Source organism: Panthera tigris, chromosome D2 (assembly GCF_018350195.1).
Source record: "Panthera tigris isolate Pti1 chromosome D2, P.tigris_Pti1_mat1.1, whole genome shotgun sequence".
Taxonomy (NCBI): domain Eukaryota; kingdom Metazoa; phylum Chordata; class Mammalia; order Carnivora; family Felidae; genus Panthera; species Panthera tigris.
In genome coordinates this window covers 45748180-45768236 of record NC_056670.1, presented here as the reverse complement: position 1 = coordinate 45768236, position 20057 = coordinate 45748180, and the positions used below count along the sequence as shown (strand labels likewise).

The window sequence follows — 20057 nt, the reverse complement described above, 5'->3', positions numbered from 1 at the left end:
TCATACTCATCGCGTGTGTTCTTGGCTTCCAGCCCGCTCCAAAAGCCTGGTGATGGGGGAGCAGAGCCGGAGCCCTGGGCGGCCGCCATGCCCCCACAGGCTGGGCCCCATACTGAAGGAGGGCTGGCTGAAGAAGCAGAGGAGCATCATGAAGAACTGGCAGCCGCGCTGGTTCGTGCTGCGTGGGGATCAGCTTTTCTACTACAAGGACAAAGATGAGACCAAGCCCCAGGTGAGAAGCACGTGTCTTGTGTCCTGGGGCATCACGGCAGGGTCCGAGGGAGGGCTAACTAGGCCCAGGAGAGGGGAGAAGGCAGAGACCCTCCTGTCAGGACCTCCACTCCTCCAGCCCCTAAGCCATTGACCTCACTCACGGTGACACTTAGCCAGGATTTCCAAAGTGATTGTTATTCCCAGCCCCCATGTTCCTGGTATCACAGCTTGTTTTACTGAAGCACGGCCACAGCTTCAGCAAGGCAAAGGTCTCCGTATAATGTGGATAGAGAGCCTCTCTGTACAACTTAAGGAAAACAAACCTTCCCTGCATTCCTTTCAGCCTCTTGGTAACGCTCCTGTTACTTCCACTCTCCCAGGTGGGCACCCAAGACGAATCTAACCCTAAACTGAAATCCGGCTCACTGTGGAACCCCTATGTCCAATGCCTCTGCCTCTCAGTGGCTCCTCCTGTTCTCCACCAATACTGCACGATCCACCTGATCCAAGGTCAGGTGGGTGGGAGTCTGTGCACATGTCAGCAGTTCCCACAGTGTGGAGATGGGGTCTGGGAGGGGGTGCAGAGAGGGTGCTTAGTGATGGGCAAGGTGGGAGGAGGGACCCAGGCACAGCACGGGATCACATGGACATCACGGTGAGATGACCTTCCCACCCCTCTTTCAGTTCTTCTGAGTCTCTCAAGGAGGAAGCATCTGTTGGGTGCAGGCATATGTTTAGCCATCTCCAGGGTTTGGGATCCTCCCTTAAAAAATGGGGACAGGGACGGGGACAGGGAGGAGCTGGCCTCATCTCAGAGCCTTCAGTGGCAATAGTGCATACGTTCTGTCTTCACTGTAGTATTCTAATGGTTAACTTCTGTTTGTGGAAAGTAGTACTGGGTTCCGTTCATGACAGTGATATCACGTTTTCCCCTCTAAAATACATCTCAGTTAAAATTGAAAAGTGTTTCACAGCAATGTGAATGTACTTAGTGCTCCTGAACTGTACACTTAGAAATGGTTAAAATGTTGGGGTACCTGGGTGGCTCAGTCGGTTTAGTGTCTGACTTTGGCTCAGGTCATAGTCTCACAGCTTGTGACTTTGAGCCCCGCATCGGGCTCTGTGCTGACAGCGCAGAGCTGTGTCTGTGTCTCTCTCTCTCCCTCTGCCCCTTTGGATTCTGTGTCTTTGGATTCTGTGTCTCCCTCTCTCTCTGCCCCTCCCCCCACTCACACTCTGCCTCTCTCAGAAATAAACATTAAAATTTCTTTAAAAAGAAAGAAAGAAATAAAAATGGTTACAATGCTAAGTTACCTGTTATGCATACTTTACCAGAATAAAAAAATAACTACTGAGTAAGACTAAAAAACTTTTCCATAAATGCCAGCACCGAGGAGTGGTAGGGAAGACACAAATCATGAAGAAGGTTCTGAACTACGGCTTAAGAAACCCTGATCTTGTCCAGACTCCTTGGTTTCATAAGGAAGGAACACAGCTCCCAGAGACGTTGAGTGGAACAAACAGAAACTTTGGGGTCAGGCAGATCTGAATTTGATCTGCATTAGATCTAGCACACTAGCTTTATGACTTGGGATAAGTCACTTACTTTTTTTTGCTTTTGGTTTTTCTCACTGCTAAATGGAGACATTATTCCCTATGCCACAGAAATGCGCTAAGGATCAGCTCGTAGCACATACACATATCTGATGGCAAATTCTAGCACATGGCCTATCTGATGCTTCTTCAGCCCTGCCCTTGCCTTGCTCCCCACCTCCCCAGCCCTACCACTGAGCCCACTTTCAAGACTGGGCACCACGCTTCCAGCTTGCCCACCGCCATTTGCCTTTTGGCCTTTACTCTTTGTGTTCAAGACCAGCCTTGGCCCTTCAACGATGGCTTTTCTGGCGGACCCATCAGTGACACTTACATGTGACCGTCAGGTCACTCTGGTGACTGTGAAAAATTCCAGGGTTCCTAGCATCTTAGGACCCTGTTTGTGGCCCCTCCTGTCATCCCCTCCTGGCCTAGCCCATGGCGCTGTCTCCTGGGAGAACTCCATGTTGATGCTGGGCAAGCCCAGGGGACAAAAGGAACATACTCAGGTGACCCGGGCCATGTATGGACCCCTGCCACGGGCTTCCCCACATACTCCTCCTCCCATCTCCCATCAGCTCCAGCTCCATGAGGAAGCTCTGTCTCCCGGATTTCCTGAACTGGACACTCCCCTCCCTCCCCTTTCATCTTTTCCAGACTTCAGTGGCTTGTAGTAGAAACAACTAATAACATGGCGGTGTCCGCGTCCTCAGCCACCAGCCTGGAGGAGCCTGGGGCCCAATCCAAACTAAACCAGGGCATTCACTGCCAGAGAGCCTTTGCATCTCTAAAAGGAGACAGTGTCTCCCAACAGATGCCAGTGTCATGCCCAGGGCCCCTGTTCTGGCCCCTGGCCGACACTCTCAAATCCTCACAGGACACTGTTTCGTCCCATAATTCCTTCCCCCATGAAGCCTGATGGTAGCCCTGTTACACAGGTCCCCAGTCTCCAGGAGACTGTTGGTTAAATTTGACTCACTTAGCTTATACAGTATGATCTCAAACCTGCATGCCTGCTGGCAAAATAGCCCACACATTTCCACTTAATTGCATGAGCTACATGTAATGGACTAATTCCCAATATCTGGTTCCTGGAAAAATGTGCCCTGCTCACTGTTTACAGTGACAGAAGGGCCCAGGCAGTAAGCACCCTCCTGACAGACAGCCTGTCATCTGTCTAGCAGATGTAATTGTCCAGAGGAGGGAAGTCCAGCTACCCTTGATGCTGCCCAGAGCACATAACACGTGATGAGGATAACTCTCGGCCCATGCTCTTGTTCTCTGTCAGAGCCCCATCACTTCCCTTCTCCCCTTCTCACTAGCGGGAGGATCAGCGGAGAACATAAGAGCTAGAGATGGGGAAAGTCAAGATGGAGGAAAGGGGCCATATGGACTCACACGGGAAGATAAGGCAAAAGTGCTTTAGGGCAGAACCTGGAAGTGTGCCCCTGTCCCTACCGCTTTTCCCAGCACATGCCCCTGATGGCTTCTCCAGCAGACAGACCTTGTGGTTACTAATAGAAGATTCCAGGTTTTTGCGTCTTAGCGGTCTTAGCTTCTGCTGGAAGTGTTTCTTGAGCCATGAAACCTCCTACCACATTCTTTGTTGAGCAGCCTGGTCCGTTTCCACCGTTCGAGGACTCAGTCTAGTGATCTGACACCCAAGTCCTTCACTTGTGGGTCTCTTGGTTTTGAATAGAAAAGGAACAGGACAGAAATGGCAAGTATAACTTCCAAAACACGCGACGGGGAAAATGTAACAAATTCAATGTGATCAGCTCAACACATGGGCGGAAAATGGAGGAAAGGAAAAAAGACAAGAGGGAAAGGTAAATAGAACACAAAAAATAAGCGAATAGGATGGCAAGGATTAGGAACAAAGTGTCATCATCACAAATGTCAGATTCGTCGGTCTCTTAAATGACAGAAAGTGGAAGACTGGCTTTAAAAAAGAGCAAAAACCAACAAGGTTGTAAAACAAAACGATGGAGACAAGATAAGCCAGCAAATGCGATCAGAAAGAGAGCAGATTTAGCAACATCAAAATCAAATATAATAGAATGCAAGGTGATGGGAACAAAGAGAAATATTTCATAATAATATAAATAACATACCGAGAAAATAGAGCACCTGCAAACTTTTATGCTCTTAATGACACAGCTTTGAAGGATACATAAACAAAGAAAACCAATGCTCATTTTTCTCCAATTTTTTTTCAAAAAGTGAAATTACAGGGACACATTCATTGACTGTAGGACAAAAGAAAGACTTTTAAATTAGCAAAATGATACTGAGTGGGGGCGTGTATGCAAGAGAGAGAGAGAAGTTCTATACATGTGAAAATAAAACACCCACTTCATAATACTTCCTAAAGTAATAAGGAAATCAAAAGTTAAATCAAACTTCTAGTTAAGGATGACTAGATTTAAAAACCCCGCAACTCCAGTGTAGAGCCCTGACTGGCGCTTTTGAAGGTGTGAACACACCTGGGTAGAAGGGAGGGGGGAGACAGCCCCCCACAGCATCCCGGATGCTAGAAGACAGATGGGCAAGACGTGGCTGATTCAGCAGACCCAGGAGAGCTAAAGTCTGAGCCCGCACTAGGACAGCACAAGGATCTGTCTGGTTTGCAAAGCAGCGCCCCCTCACTTCCCACCAAAGATTCAGGAATTGGCAAGGCCAGATATCTCCGGAAACGAGGCCAAAAGAGGAGCCGAAAACAGGAGAACTGGTGGAAGGTCAGCGTAGAAAGCAACTAGGTCGCAGATCTCCTGAGCAACCCCACAGAAAGCCTGACTGCCTTCCGTCTCTGTAACAGTGGAGTTGGTTCTCTGGGAGGGCTGGGAGCAGGGCACTCCAGGCTGAAGATGCTGGCCTGCTGGAGCACCGGGGATTGATGGGCTCCAGTTACTTAGCACCACCCCCACCGCCCCCAGTCTCCATCCCACATGTGGCTCCCAGGCCCCAGCAGTCAAGAATAGCCCTCAGGAAGGAAATGAAGAACTTTCACTGAAGAATCTGACAGGCCGAGAAAAAAAAAAAAAAATATATATATATATATATATATGTGTGTGTGTGTATATATATGTATATATATATACATGTCTATATATATATACACATACACACATACATGTCTATATATATACACACACACACACACATACACACACACACACACACACACACACACACACACACATATATACTGACAGGAGCGCTTCCCCAAGGGAAGCAGCCCTGGCCCATCTCTCTCTGTTGGCCTGTCATGTAGACAGTTCCTCACGGCCCCTCATACAGCTTCTGGTCACTATTTACAGAACCAGTCCTAAGCAGGGATGAAAAGGTTTGGGTCACTACCTATTTAAGGAAAGAATCTCATGTGAAGGACAGACACATACACAGGAAAGGAAGGGAGGAAGGAAGGCAGGAAGGAAAAGAGAAAGAAAGAAAGAAAGAAAGAAAGAAAGAAAGAAAGAAAGAAAGAAAGAAAGAAAGAAAAAGAAAGAAAGAAAGAAAGAAAGAAAGAAAGAAAGAAAGAAAGAAAAAGAAAGAAAGAAGAAAGAGAAAGGAAAGAAAGAGAAAGATGAAAGAAAGAAAGAAAGAAAGAAAGAAAGAAAGAAAGAAAGAAAAGGAAGGAAGAGAGAGAAAGAAAAGTGGAAAGAAGGAAGGAAGGGAAAGAAAGAAAGAAGAGAAAGAAAGAAAGAAAGAAAGAAAGAAAGAAAGAAAGAAAGAAAGAAAAAGAAAGAAAGAAAGAAAGAAAGAAAGAAAGAAAGAGAAAGAAAAAAGAAAGGTGGAAGGAAGGGAGGGAGGGAGGAAAAAAAGAGTTAGAGGGAACAAAAACCATGCAGGGGGGGAAATTTTATATAAAACTATGCACGACTTCCTCAGAGACAGACCAGTAAAATGGACAGTCAGAGAACAAACCAGTTCCCAGAATCCAAAAATAAAATATCAGAAACGAACCCCCAAGGGAAGAGTTGGAGGGAAAACATGACACAATCTTCCAGAAAGAAGAGAGGAACAATCCAGAGGAAAAAAGGAGAGGTAGCCCAGTGTCTGAATGGGAGGAGTTCTAGAAAGAGGAGAGACAAGAATCCTTAGACGCTTCCGCAAAATTAGGTCTCTGGCAGGGGAGCATAAGCCCTGAGTGCCGACTGCCATAACCAGCCTTGTCGTGGAGGTGCAGGAAGGTGCAGGAAGATGCAGGACGTGCCCATCTAGGGGCAGGGACATGAAAAAAGCAAAATCTCAGCCTTCCATGCTGGGAATTGCATAGATAATACCTAGAATTTTAATACAAGACATAATAATGTAAGCATACTATTTTGAAATGAACATAAGAAATGAAAGAGAAAAGCCCCGGCAGAAAGAGCTGGAAACAGTGACGGAGATTCGGACAACGTGGAAGAGGAAGGAATTGCTGCCTTATGCCAAGCGTTGTGGGACTGTTTGATTCATCTGACTGTATTGTTGTGCAACCTTAACTAAAAAAGTGGGTGAAATAAACTGAAATAATTTAGCTGGGGAGTCTTCGGAATACAAGCTGTGGGAAGGGCACAGAGAGTGAGGTGGTGACCAAAACACTCGGGATTTATCTGTATTCTTTTCGTGTCTTACAGTGAGACGATACCCATTGAAATCCATATTTTACAATGTTTTTAATTAAAACAAGAAAAGAAAAACTAAAACCAGAAAAGGAGTGTGACAGGGACGCAGCCCTAGAGAGTTCTTTCTTCTTTAGGTAACCAGACGGGGGATCAGCTGAGGGTTTGAAGGTTGTCCTTCAGCTGAGGGTTGTCCGCTTCTGGACAGAGTCATCAAGCCCAGCCAGCCTCTGCAGAGCTGACCTGACACATTGGGGGGTGCTCAGAAAATGCATTTAAAGTGAACTTGGGTGGGGGTGGGGGTTTCTGGCAGCTCGCGCCCAAGAAGGAGCACAGTCTCTGAAGTCCAAGTGTGAGGCTCATCGCATTGGCGGAAACACAAACTGTGGACGGGATACCAGAAGCTGGATGTGGAGGGGCTTCGTTGCCACGTCTGGGAGCCTGTGTCCTCATTCTGTCAACAGTGTTGACGGGCTCTGAAGGTTTGGGGGCTCAGATTTGGCCCTCAGAGCTCTGAGAGGGAAATCTTCCAGCACCAGGACGGCAGGGGATGAGAGGGGGCCAGGCTGGAGGCAGAATGACCATTCAGATGGGGCTCTTGTCCTAACATCGGGTGTGTCTAGAAAACCTGCCCTGCGCAGGAGCAAGGGGGTGGGGGCCTTGGGAGCCTCAGGGGAGAAAGTGTGGCAGGTGACAGCTGCAGCCTGGGGTGACAGAGTCTCAAATCTACGCCCCAGGTTGGCTGATGCACCACAGGCATTAGTGGAGGTGATTTAACAATCACCTGGAGGGGCGCCTGGGTGGCTCAGTCGGTTGGGCGACCGACTTCGGCTCAGGTCATGATCTCGAGTTCCGTGAGTTCAAGCCCCGTGTCGGGCTCTGTGCTGACAGCTCAGAGCCTGGAGCCTGTTTCGGATTCTGTGTCTCCCTCTCTCTCTGACCTTCCCCCATTCATGCTCTGTCTCTCTCTGTCTCTAAAATGAATAAACGTTAAAAAAAAATTTTTAAAAACAATCACCTGGAGAAGGGGCTGGCTTTGCTTTTGTTTTTTCCAGGGGGATAAGCGATGGGAAGCTTGGCCTTGGGAGAGGAGATTGATTTAAAGTTTGATTTAATTTCGAGTAAAAGCTTGGAATTGGGAGGAGGAAAGACAAGATGGATGGGAAAGCAGATGTACTTCTAGGAGCAAACATTAACACTGGACAGTCAGGAGCCAGAAATCTTAAAGAAAGAGGAAACCTCTGGGGAGGAGAGAGAGGCCATCTGACCCTAGAGCTTGAAGGTCACAGGGAATGTGCCAGCATGCAGCCAGTCAGCCCTAGCCTCTGCCTTGTGCAAGGGGAAGACAGTGCTGTCCTGAGCGGGTTCCTCGGGTCCTTGCCCCTGGAGAAGGTGCCTGGGTTCCTCGGATGAGGGAAGTGGGGGGCTGGCATCAGGCCTAGGCTAGTGGGTACACTACCATAGCGCCTGAAGGCCGACAGATGTGCAGCAGGACCACTAGGAAGCAGCTCTTTGCTGTGCCGCTTAATGTCAGCCTGTAGAACCTCCCAACTTTGCCTGTGTGACACTCTACCCAGCACCCCCCCCCCTTATCTCAGCCCTGTCTGGGGGCCACAATCAAGATGCTGTCAGGCCGATCAGAGCCCAGCCCGTGCTCACAGCAAGGCAGAGAGCGGCCCATGCGTCAGACGCTGCTTCACGTCTAGACCTTGTGAATCGGGCTCAGCTGGAGTTGATTTAGCACACGCTGACTGAGCATCCTTCGTAGGTTGTGAGCTGTTGCTCAAACCAGCCCAAGAGGATGATGATGATGATGATGATGATGACGACGACGACTGCTGCTGTTGTTGATATTGCTGCTGCTTTTTTATAACACTTCCTGAGTTTAATGTCTGTTCCCCGTTCTAGACTGTAAACTTCATTCAGACGGGGCCACGGTTTATCTTACTTACCCTTTCTCTTTTCCCACCACCTAGCACCGCACTGAGTACATACCTGATTCTTGGTAATATTTGACACTTATGTGAATAATTGAATGAATGGATGGATGGATGAAGAAACAAATTGAATGAATGAGTGAATTCTGACCCAGCCTTGTGTTGGATGCTCGGTAGGAAAATACTTGATTGTTTTTGTAAAATGCCCGATGGCTGGCAAGGAGGTAACTGGACTGCGTTCCCTTATTAGAATGTAAGCTCATCAAGGTCGGGATTTTGTCTGTTTTGTTCATATCTGTGTCCTCAGTGTCCCGAGCAGTGCCCAACACAGAGTAGAAGCTCTGTAAACACTTGTTGAATAAACATTCATGATTTCCTTTGAGGCTCGGAGCAAGCTTACAAGGGCAGGTCTAAGTCATTTCTGTTGTACGCATGGAGAACGTGATGCTCAGAAAGATAAAGTGGAAGGTTATGTGCTATAATTTTCTATATTTGGACTCAGAGAACCTGGGTTCAAATTCCATTTTTGCCACCTATGAGCTGCAGATGTGGGGAGGTCTTTGAAGCTCCTACCTTTGGTGCAGTGTTCTGGGGCCCTGGTTGTGCTAAGGACCAGACAATGGGAATGGGGGGGGGGTGTCAGTGCTGCCCAAACTCTCAGAGACAAGATACGTACAATCCTTCAAATGGGATCTAAAATAGAAGAGCTCCAAGAAGCACTAAGAAGCCTTCTAAAATGAAACGTGAGGGGGGCCTGGGTGGCTTAGTCGGTTAAGCTTCCGACTTTGGCTCAGGTCATGATTTCAAGGTTTGTGAGTTCAAGCCCCACATCGGGCTCTGTGCTGACAGCACAGAGCCTGGAGCTTGCTTCAGATTCTGTGTCTCCTTCTCTCTCTGTCCCTCCCCCTCTTGCTCTTTCTCTCTCAAATATAAATAAACATTAAAAATTAATTAATTAAATTAAATGGGAAAAGCAGGTGACAGATCCAGAAAGTGAGGATCGTCCAAACCCACAGGTTTCCCTGAGAGCAGCCTTGCATGTGGTCCACGCTGCCTTTTTCAATAAAGAGTCCACGCCAGTGGGTGTCAGGACTGCCATGGACACCCGCTGTCTGGACCCCAGCAAGCCGTTTTACAGAATCCCACATGATAGAGAAGGACAGACTTTTGTTGTCTGGCTTCCATGCTTACCAGCTAGTAACCAAAAAAGGGGATTTCCCGCTCTGAGCCACCATTCCCCTGTGTGGGGTGAGAATCACCACCGACCACAAGGGCTGCCATGACAGTGAGATTCAACATGTAGGCAACACCTTAGAGGTGGTCTTCTCCCCTGGGTGGGATTGGAGCCAGTGAAGGCTTAGTAAGTCACCCAGCTCAATGAAGCAAGACGAGTCCAGTGGTGTGCATCATGACCCTGATCTTGGCTCTGCCTTACTTCCTGGGTTTGAATCTAGCTAACAGCAAACACTTCTGTGCATTATGAACCAGGCATGGTTCTAAGTGCTTCGCATGTATTAACTTGCTTTAATGTTCATACCGACTGTAGGTGGTATGTGATAGGCTGGTGTCCGAGGATGGCCACCGCCCGTTCCTGCCTTCCCCGGAGTGCACACTGCTCCTCCCCACAGGAATTGGAATCGATTTCCCCTCCTCTGTTCCTGATGAGACAGAAGTGGTGCTGGGCGAGTTCCAGGTTCGGCCTTTGAGACTCTAGGCAGTTTCTGCTTTTGCTCTCACTCTTCTATCTGGGCCATGTGGTTTCTCTCCTGCACATGTTTCCTCATCATTCTGTGGCCCACTCAGGTATCCTCACAGCATGGCAGTGGCTTCCCAGAGCAAAACCAAAGATGCATTTAGTGAATCTGCAGAGCTGGGAGGGACAGCAAAGGCAGAAAACAGCATAGAGATTCAAAATGACTTTGACAGGCTGGTTTCATGGGAAATTGTTAAGATAAAATATAAAGTCCTCCCTTTGGTTCAAAAACAATCACTTGATTTCACAGAATAGAGAAACCTAGATTAAGAATAGGTTGAATGAGGCAGAGGTAAGAGTTTTAATTAGCTTAAAAGCCCAGTACAGACTCACAGTGAGATATAGTTGCCAGAAGATCTGGGGACTGCAGGTTGTTATTGAGATGCACAGAAATTAGAACAAGGGACAGGAAAACCCATTAAGCTCTGCCGTGGTCACACCAGGTCACAACTGTCACATGATAGCCCCTCGAGGCACCACACTTTCAGTGCAGCAGGACAGCCAGGATGGCGAGGGGTCTGAACTCCTGTCCACGTGAGGGACAGACTGAATAAATCATCCAGAGAAGACAGATCCTGGGAAGGGCACCCGTTCGGTCACTGTACCTCACGTGAACAAGACTACCGCTATTCTGTGGACCTCCAGAAGCTGTAGCCAGGACAAGTGGAATTACACAAAGGCCTCCATGTCCCCCTGTATGTGAAAAATCCTCTGTTCAGTGGAGTGGTCTTCTGGTCAGGGCTGAGCTCCAGTCCCTGGTGCTGTGCAAGCCGAGGCCAGACCGCCACTTGGCTTCAAAGAGAGTTGGTCATTGAATGGGAAGTTGGCCAGAGAGGATCTCTGAGTACCCTTTCAACCCTCAAAGCCAAAACGCCAGTGGAGCCCTTTCAAGGCAAAGAGGAATAGAGGCACAGTAACTGGAGTCAGCCAAACCATGGAAGTTTGCAGAAGTTCCTTTCTGGATGAATAGAACACAAGCCTGAAGAAGCAGAAAAGCTCTGGGGGTCTGGCCAGACCAGGAGAGCTTCCCAGAGTTCCTGCCGTTGGCACCACCTTCGGTCTTGGGCAGCTATTCAGTAAAAAAGCTCCAACCATTGCACCTGGCAAAGGTCTGCATGGAGGCACGGTTGGTGGCAAGAGGGCTGATAGATACAGACCTTGATGCCAGGGGACCTTTGCAGCTGGTGTCTCCAACTGGTCCTGTTTAAGCTTGCTCGTAAACTTGCCCCTGACTTCCCTAGAACTTTTGGAGAGCCTGGCTTCTCTTCCTCCTTCCTCCTTTCCACCTGCAAATCTCTGTCCACAAAAGGGCAAGCAACTAATTACTTCCCTAGCTGCTACCATAGATCTTGCCACAGTGAATTCTAGCCAATCTAGCTGCATGGAGAAGGAACACAGGAGCATGACGGAAAGGTACCGAATACAGCAAAAGCCCCACTCGCTGCCTCAGGATAACTCAAGAGCTAGCAAACAGGTGCCCTCCACAGGGGGTCAGAAGTCGCCATGAGCTAACTGGGGACTGATAGTAACATTACCATTAGTGCAGCAAAGAAAAATTAAACAATAAATGTTTTCTTGTTTAAACTGTCCTTGGGGTGGGGGGTGGGGGCTGCCTGGGTGGCTCGGTCGGTTAAACGTTCGACTCTTGATCTCAGCTCAGGTGTTGATCTCGGGGTTGTGCGTTCAGGCCCCACGCTGGGTGCCGCATTGGTCTCCACATTGGGCTCCACATTGGGCTCCACATTGGGCTTTGTGCTGGGTGTGAAGGCTACTTAAAAAAAAAGATGTCCTTGGAGACAACTTCAAATGCTTCTTTTGTAAAGAATTACTCTTTGGAGTCTTCTAGAAAGAGAAAGCCATCATTTATTTAGGTTCGAATACCAGATATCAAATATCAAGTATCAGGCTTTCTTTTTAAAGGAAGCTTTATATTTTTGAAGCTATTTGAGAAATGTAACTCCCCACTATTAAACAGATAAAAATGAAAATTCTAGTCAGTTACTTTAAATCAAACAGAAACATACTTAGTAAATTCAAATCGGTAACAGCAGCCAACTCATTTTTAAACAATTTTTAGACAATATTTAGTTAAAACCGTTTTTTCCTGCGTTTGGCATGTCAAGGAAAAAAATATAAGATTGAAGGAATCATCCACAAATAATGTGTTTTAAAGCTTATCTTGTACAATACAGCAGTGGTTTTGAAAGTGGGCCCCCCTGAAATAACAAGACCAGTAATAACTCGTGAGTATCTACCGTTAATCATTATATGGTAATATTTGCCACTGTTGTAGGGAAAGAAAACCAAGATACTAAGAGGTCTGATGACACACTCAAGAATATATAAATCACAAGTGACGAGTGTCTGGTTGCCCCTGAATTCTTTTGCACCCAGAATGTCACTGCCTACAAAACGGATCTTTGCCTTCTAAAAATGACTTCTGTGTTTCCTTGAGTGTGGCCTGACCGTTCATGGAGATGTAATGAGCTTCTCTCAGTGTCTGCTAATTTAAGTCAGCAAGCATGTTAGCTTTTATAGTACTTAAATGTCTCCCACTTTTAATCAATCCTTTGGCTTTCTGTTGAACCCAGTTAATTTATAGTAATAGCTACAAGACTGATTGGTAAATTGCTAGTTTTGTCAATTACTAGGCAGAAAAAATGAATCAAATGACATTGAGGAAGCATGGAAAATATATTTCATTCATTGTTTAGACCAGAATAACTTACTTTTAATTATATTTGGGGCATTCCAACTCCTTAATACATTAGTAGACCACTGAGCAAAATGGAGGGGATTGGGAGCGTCCGTGTAGGTCTCCTGCCTTGCCTGGTCCCCCGAGGACAGAGGGAGCATTTGCTGAATGAAGAGCAGCTTTTGAGAGGATGGGGAGGAGTTGTGCCTTTCTCAGCAAAACACGGCCTAGGCCCTTTGGTGGCAGTCACCGCCACAGGTCAGCCAGGCACAGGTCAGTGTACAAAGAATCCATACGGTGTTTCTTAGACGAACCTGTTCTCAACTAAACAATCCAGTGGCCACTCTCAGAGGCACTATGTGCCCCAGAGCACAGCAGTAGTTGAAGAGCTTTGAGCAATAAGACAGAACCAAACCATTTCCAGCCAAAGGATGGGCCCTCCCATCCAAGGCGAGCCCCTGGACCCAGCATCAGCACATCCCAATAGTGCAGATTCTGAGCAGAAACAAACTTCTGAGGAAGTGTGTCCCAAAGCATGGGCCAGGCTGAGTAAGCAGGCTCAGCCTCTGGGATGGCCTGTCCATCATGGGGTCAGAAGGCTGGAAACATGCCAGGGACGACTGCATGAAGAGCAGGCTTATGGTTCATTGCCAAGGACTCCGGGCTGTGGAGAGGCCCTGTGTCCCGCACCCTGCCCCCCGCCCCCCACCGCTCCTCCCGGTGTGGGACAGGGGCCAAGTGGTAATGCCTACTAAGGGCTCCCAGTTCAAAGGGAACACCAGAGGCTTTTCCAAACCCACCAGGCAGGCTCCAAAGAACCAGGGCAGGGTGAGCACTAAGGTGGGACAGAAATCTACACCAACATCCACCCAAGTCCTGGATCAGAGAAAATACCGGAAAGAGGCGGGTGGCCAGTGAAGACGCTCTCCCCTTAAGAAACTCAGAGCATGTGCCTCTGATGGCTGGTTCCCATGTGAATGCACCAGCCCTCTACCGCAGATACTGAGTGTCGTGGGCTCCACATGGATCGGGCCTATCTCTGTTTCTCCCTTAAGCCCTCCATCTGGAAAGCCAGGTATTTTAAGGAGGCAAAGAGGCCTACCATTGGGTCCAGTGAGCCATGGGGGAAGAGAGGCCACTTTCATGCTCTGTCCAGGGGAGATCCTACAATGGCTGGGCACGGGCCAGGGACTGCTGTGATAGCCGTGACCCCTTATACAGCGACCTACAGTCTTGCTGGGCTCCTTCCAGTGCTCCAGTCTAAATAGTCAGGCAGGAAGTGGGTGCCACATGGCCATCACAGCTCGAGGCCAGAACCCAGATGTCCCTCCAAGCCCTGCTCAGAGCCTCCGACCACGAGAGTGAGGCAATTTCCCTGTGCCTTCTAATGCCACATTAGATGGGCCTGATCTCTCATTGCCTTTCCCTCCCAACATCCAATCAGAGGAGCGAGAGAACAATCTTTATTTTTTTTTAATATATTTTTTTTAACGTTTATTTATTTTTGAGACAGAGAGAGACAGAGAATGAATGGGGGAGGATCAGAGAGAGGGAGACACAGAATCTGAAACAGGTTCCAGGCTCTGAGCTGTCAGCACAGAGCCCGACGCGGGGCTTGAGCTCACGGACCGCGAGATCATGACCTGAGCCGAAGTCGGCCGCCTAACCAACTGAGCCACCCAGGCGCCCCAAGAATAATCTTTATTAATTAAACAGCTTGGCCTACATAAAAATACAATGTATAAATAGTACTAGGATTCTAAAACTTTGTGTGTGTGTGTGTGTGTGTGTGTGTGGCGCCAAGTGAGCAGTTTGGGATAAAATTATCTAAAGTTTAATTTCTCAAAATAACTTCTAATTAGTTACAATAAACAATGCTAAGTAGTCCTAAAATCCCAGCACCTAAACACAATAAAAATTTATCTTTTGCTGTGGACCAGGTGGCAGCCTTATCTGTCTCTCAAGGCCTCCAAGGTTGACCCAGTGTGGGGAGGAAGGAGAGAAGGCTGGAGGTCACTCCTGCCCAGTCCCACTGGCCAGAGCTTTGTCACCACTAGAGGGTTCAGGAAAACCACTGTGTAAGCATTTTGGTCCCCTAGTCACAAGTACTAGTTCCCCTGTGTCCCTAGACGACTACTCAACACCACTGTGAGCCTGCAACGGTGACCCAGTGAGGCCAGGACACTAAATCTAGTGAGCACGGCCTTTACACAGACACTTGCCAACCTGGCATTGCGTTTCGTTCATGACCCACGAACATGGTCACGGGCATTAGAACGCCTACATTGATGACAAGGGCCTGGGGTGAGAGGCTGAGCCCAAGGCTCCCTCACCAGGGTGGAGCCGACGTGTTAGCTGAGGACATGAGGCACAGACTCAACCCCACCACCTGCTGAGAGACTTAGGAATCCGGTGAGATGGGGCTGCCTAAAGGAATGGCCTTAGAAATGACTCAGTGCAAGTCGGGGGTACACGGGGGTCTAGACCAGGATGCTGGAGTGGCACAGAATGAACGAACAAAGGAACTAACTAACTAACTACAGGGAAGACCAGGACCCCAGAAAGAGGATCCACCCACCATGCAAAGGACATTCCCTCGGGGGTTGGGTTTGGCTGTTGGCTATGAGGCTGGAGGGCTTATGGGGGCTCTGCCAGACCCCATGCTTAAGGCTGCAAGTCTGCCCCAGGCCCCAGGTCCCAGGCTTACCCTTGGATCCCAGCTGGATCCACCTTCATGGGCTTGGACCCTGGGCTGGGCAGCCCTGCAGTAAGGGATTCAGGGACTGTGGGCAGCTGAAGGTACAGAGAGCTGGTGCTCAGACCCCAAAGCCCCTGCTTCCTTCAGGACGCAGTGTCGTCCCACAGGGTACACCTGGTGACAGGCTCTCTAGGGAGACTAGGGAGAGCCAGCAACTCAGTGGTAAAGCAAGGTGGGGGACACGAGGAGCACACCAAATGCATTTGGAAGGGACGGGACACAGCATCACTCTGGGATCTGCTGGGAGAAACTTTGGGACCAAGTCCTTAGCAAAGACACAGCCTGGATCAGTGACTCATCTCAACCCCTTAGGGAGGGAAAGCGCCCCAGCCAAAAAGCAATTTGTCTCCAACTTCAGGTTGCCTTTCTTAATATCTGCATTTTAGACAGTAATAGCCGTGGTTACAGGCTTGTGTGATAAGGAAAGGGAGGATGTTCCCTGCTTGGCACTGAACTTCATTCTGATCTGTGTTATTTAAAATTCGGAGTGGTTCAGTTCCTGGTTGGGTGTCAGAGGCTAAAGCTTTTTAAGATTGATCTGAGGCCACAATCAGAATTACAGGAGATAAGGTAGCTTGAGTGATTGCTTTTTGAAACGTGTCTGCAATTTTCCAAGATGCTGCCGGTGGAAAATCTTATCATGTCCTTGCTAAGGAGCATTTCAGAAGTTGGTTCTTCAGACAGTCTCCCTCCAGACAGAGTGAAAAGTGAAGACTTCCCAGACAGCCAGCCTTTGATCAGCTTGGAGAGAGAGCTCAATTAGAGGGCGACGTTCTCAGAACTATCACGAACCCTAAAACTGAGACGGGTAGGAGGAGTGCAGACATCCCAGGTCCCGCAGGAGGTCCCCACAGGGCTGTCATCGCAAACTGCGAAGGAGGAACCCCCCCTTCACCCTCCTGGGACTCCTGAATCTACATCAGACCTTATTTTGTGCCACAAGCAATGGTATCATTGGCGGAGAGGATGTTCCCAGAACAAACCGGCGTGGCGGCCAAAATAGGTTTTACAATAATAATTATGACAATTACTCCCTATTTATTCGGCCCTTAATGCTTACAAAGCACTAGCTCAGGCAGCCCGGTGAGGAGCAAAGGACAGAGGTTAATATCCTTGTTTTTACAGGTAAGAAACCCGGGCCTCAGCCCAGGAGCTGCTTGAGTCCCACCTCAGTGACAATGTCACAATAATTACAAACCTCTAGAATTATTTTGAAATGTTTAAATATATTCTAACTCCCATGAAATGGTCATAAGCGGACTCCACTCCCAGGCTATGAAATAATTCATAAATCACAACACCACTTACTCAGGACAGGCACTGAATCCGGTGCCATCCAGACATCAGCTCACGAAATCTTCGCAACACAGCACGTGACAGAGAGGGAAACTGAGGCTGGGTGAGGCAACCTAGTTCACATGCTTACTGTTGGTAAATGGTGGCAGAGGAGTGACACCAGATATGTTTGCAGCACATACCTGTGAGGCTCCTGTGACAGCCCCACACCACCCCAGACCTAAAGCGTCATCGTTGCTTACCTTTTTGCAATGTGGGCGGGTCCTGGGGGTGAGACAACTGGATGGAGATGAACAGAAATCTTTGTCACTGTTGCTGCTGTTACCCTCACGGTCAGTCCCCTGGACCGAGCCGAGGCCTCCGGACTGCCGGGTGCCCTGGGAGCTGTTCCCAAGAGGGATCATTTTGCCCAGCGGGCTGCAGCCGTCTCTCCAGCGGGCAGAGGCTTGTGCCCTGGTTAGGCGGCTTGGAAGGTAGATGTCCCTAGATTTCAGTCCCATGAAAGTTGAGAGGCCTGTCGCTCCCAATGTTTGAGAAAGGAGGAGGAAGGGAAGATCACCGTCCTTTGCCTGAGAATGACAGAGGGACATTCCGGCTGAGCAAATGCTGGCCTGGCCCTTGACACATGAAGTGAGTAGCGTTCCGTCAGGGAGTTACCGTGGAAAGTTGGCAACAGACCATCGGGTGTGGGCAGCACCCTGTGAAGTATCTGACTACCCTTTTTTTTTTTTTTTACTTTTATTAAATTTCCTTATTCTGATGCCAACATTACGAAGCAAACCATAAAGCTGCCTCACCACTCCATCCCACAGTGCAAGCTGTCACTGCCATTTCTGTATGCCTAGTAACGTGCAGGTTCTTGAGAGAGGGCAGTAACAGAAATTGGGGTGAGATCGTACTACAATTATTTTTCTAGCACCCCCTTTTTTGACTTAACAATTCATATTAGAAGACTTTTGCATTTACCTCATTGTGGAAGGCTGTACCTGAAATAATTTAAACACTCCCCCATTGATGGACAAGTAAGCTGCTTTCCACTTTTTTCTGTCAGGAAAGCAATGCTTCGATGAGCATCATTATACGTGCATCTTTATGCATTTGTCTTTCCTTGGAACAAATTCTCAAAATTCACCACTAGGCTAAAGGGATATTTTATTTTAACATTATTTTAGAGATTGCAAAATTGCTTTCAAAAAGACTTTATCAAATATCAAGCGTATGAGAATGCCCAGCGATGTAGAGAATTTTCCGTGAGCTTCTTTGCCACCCTCGTACCTTCTATGGTAAAGTATCTGTTCAAATCTTTTGCCTATTTTAAAACTGGATTGCTTGCTCATTATTAAATTTTGAAAATGTTTTGTATATTTTGGGCCCAAGTCCTTTATCAGACTCATGATTTTCAAATATTTTCTCATTCTCGGATAGTCTCATATTCTCATTTCTTTTCTTTCATAACTCATATTTTCCTTCTTTTAGTACCTTCTAAGGAACTGTTTTTATTTGAATGAGTCAAATTATCAATTAGTTGTTTCATGAAGTGAGCTTCTGATGTACCTAAGAAATCTTTGCCTAATCCAAAGTCATTAACATTTTCTACCAGAAGTTTCAGTCTTAGATTTTGCATTTAGGTCTGTGATTCATTTCAGCATATTATTGTACGTGATGTGAGCCATGGATCAAAGTTTATTACTTTTGCATGTGAACATGAAATTGTTCCACTTCCACTTACCAAAGACACTTCCTTTCTTCACTGGATTGCTTGTGTGCCTTTGTCAAAAATCAGTTGTATATATATACACACACACATATATATACATATATATACACATATACATACACACACACACACACACATATATATAACTTTTATGTGTATGTGTGTGTATAAACGCCCTGTTCTGTTTTTTTTTTTTAATTTTTTTTTTTAACGTTTTATTTATTTTTGAGACAGAGAGAGACAGAGCATGAACGGGAGAGGGGCAGAGAGAGAGGGAGACACAGAATCGGAAGCAGGCTCCAGGCTCTGAGCCATCAGCCCAGAGCCCAATGCGGGGCTCGAACTCACGGACCGTGAGATCGTGACCTGAGCTGAAGTCGGACGCCCAACTGACTGAGCCACCCAGGCGCCCCCGCCCTGTTCTGTTTGATTAATCTACTTGTCTTTCTTGATGCCAATATCATAACAGTTCTGATTACTATAACTTTATAATAAGTCTTGAAATCTGGCAGTATTAGGTATCCAACTTTGTTGCTGTTTCAGAGTTGTCTGGCTATTGGCAGGTCCTTTATATTTTGGAATCAGCTGGTCAATTTCTACAAAACACCCACTGGGATTTTGACTGGGATTGTATTAAATCTAGAGAGCAATTTGGGGAGAATTGACATCTGAACAATGAATGGTCCTCTGACCCATGAACGCAGTGTCTCTCTCCATTTATTTATATCTTCTTTCATTTTCACTTATAGATTTTAGTGAACAGATCTTAAACATCTTTTGCCATACTTACCCTAAGTATTTCATATTTTTGATGTAAATTAAAAATGGTTTTGATTTTCAGTTTCCAGTTGTTCGATGGTAGTATCTAGAAATATGATTCAGCTATGTGCATTTCTCTTGTAACCTTGCAACCTTGCCAAAATCATGTATTAGTTCTAGTAACTCCAAACTGGTAGTTTAGTTTCTGTAGGTTTTCACCGGATTTTCTACATAGACAGTGGGTTGTCTGTGAAAGAACTTTTACTTTTTCCTTTTTTTTTTTTTTAATGTTTATTTATTTTTGAGAGAGAGAGAGAGAGATGGAGTGCAAGCAGGGGAGGGGCAGAGAGAGAGGGAGACACAGAATTCAAAGCAGGCTCCAGGCTCCGAGTTGTCAGCACAGAGCCTGACGTCGGGCTCAAACTCATGAATCGTGAGATCATGACCTGAGCCAAAGTCGGACGCTTAACCGACGGAGCCTCCCAGGCGCCCCTTACTTCTTCCTTTCCAATCTGAACAACTTTTCTTTTTCTCACATTGCTATAGCAGCTAGGACTCCAGTATAATATTTCATAGGAGTGGTAAGAATAAACACCATTGTCTTGACCCTGGTCTTAGGGGAAGAACTTTTAGTATAGTATTAGCTTTTAGTTTTTTATAGATACCGTTTATCAGGTTGAGGAAGTTGGTTTTATCCCTAATTTGTTGACATTTTTAATCAGGAATGGA

General features: G+C 47.2%; 1 protein-coding gene across 4 annotated transcripts in view; it reads left to right on the top strand.

Annotated features, from left to right (window-relative positions):
* ARHGAP22 (Rho GTPase activating protein 22) overlaps positions 1 to 20057 on the top strand; it is a 171070-nt gene that overhangs the window by 54913 nt on the left and 96100 nt on the right. For all 4 annotated transcript variants that reach the window (XM_042959992.1, XM_015536606.2, XM_042959991.1 and 1 more), the window contains exon 2: positions 33 to 232. In XM_042959992.1, the coding sequence (XP_042815926.1) occupies positions 33 to 232 (200 nt within the window). The remainder of the gene's footprint in view (positions 1 to 32; positions 233 to 20057) is intronic.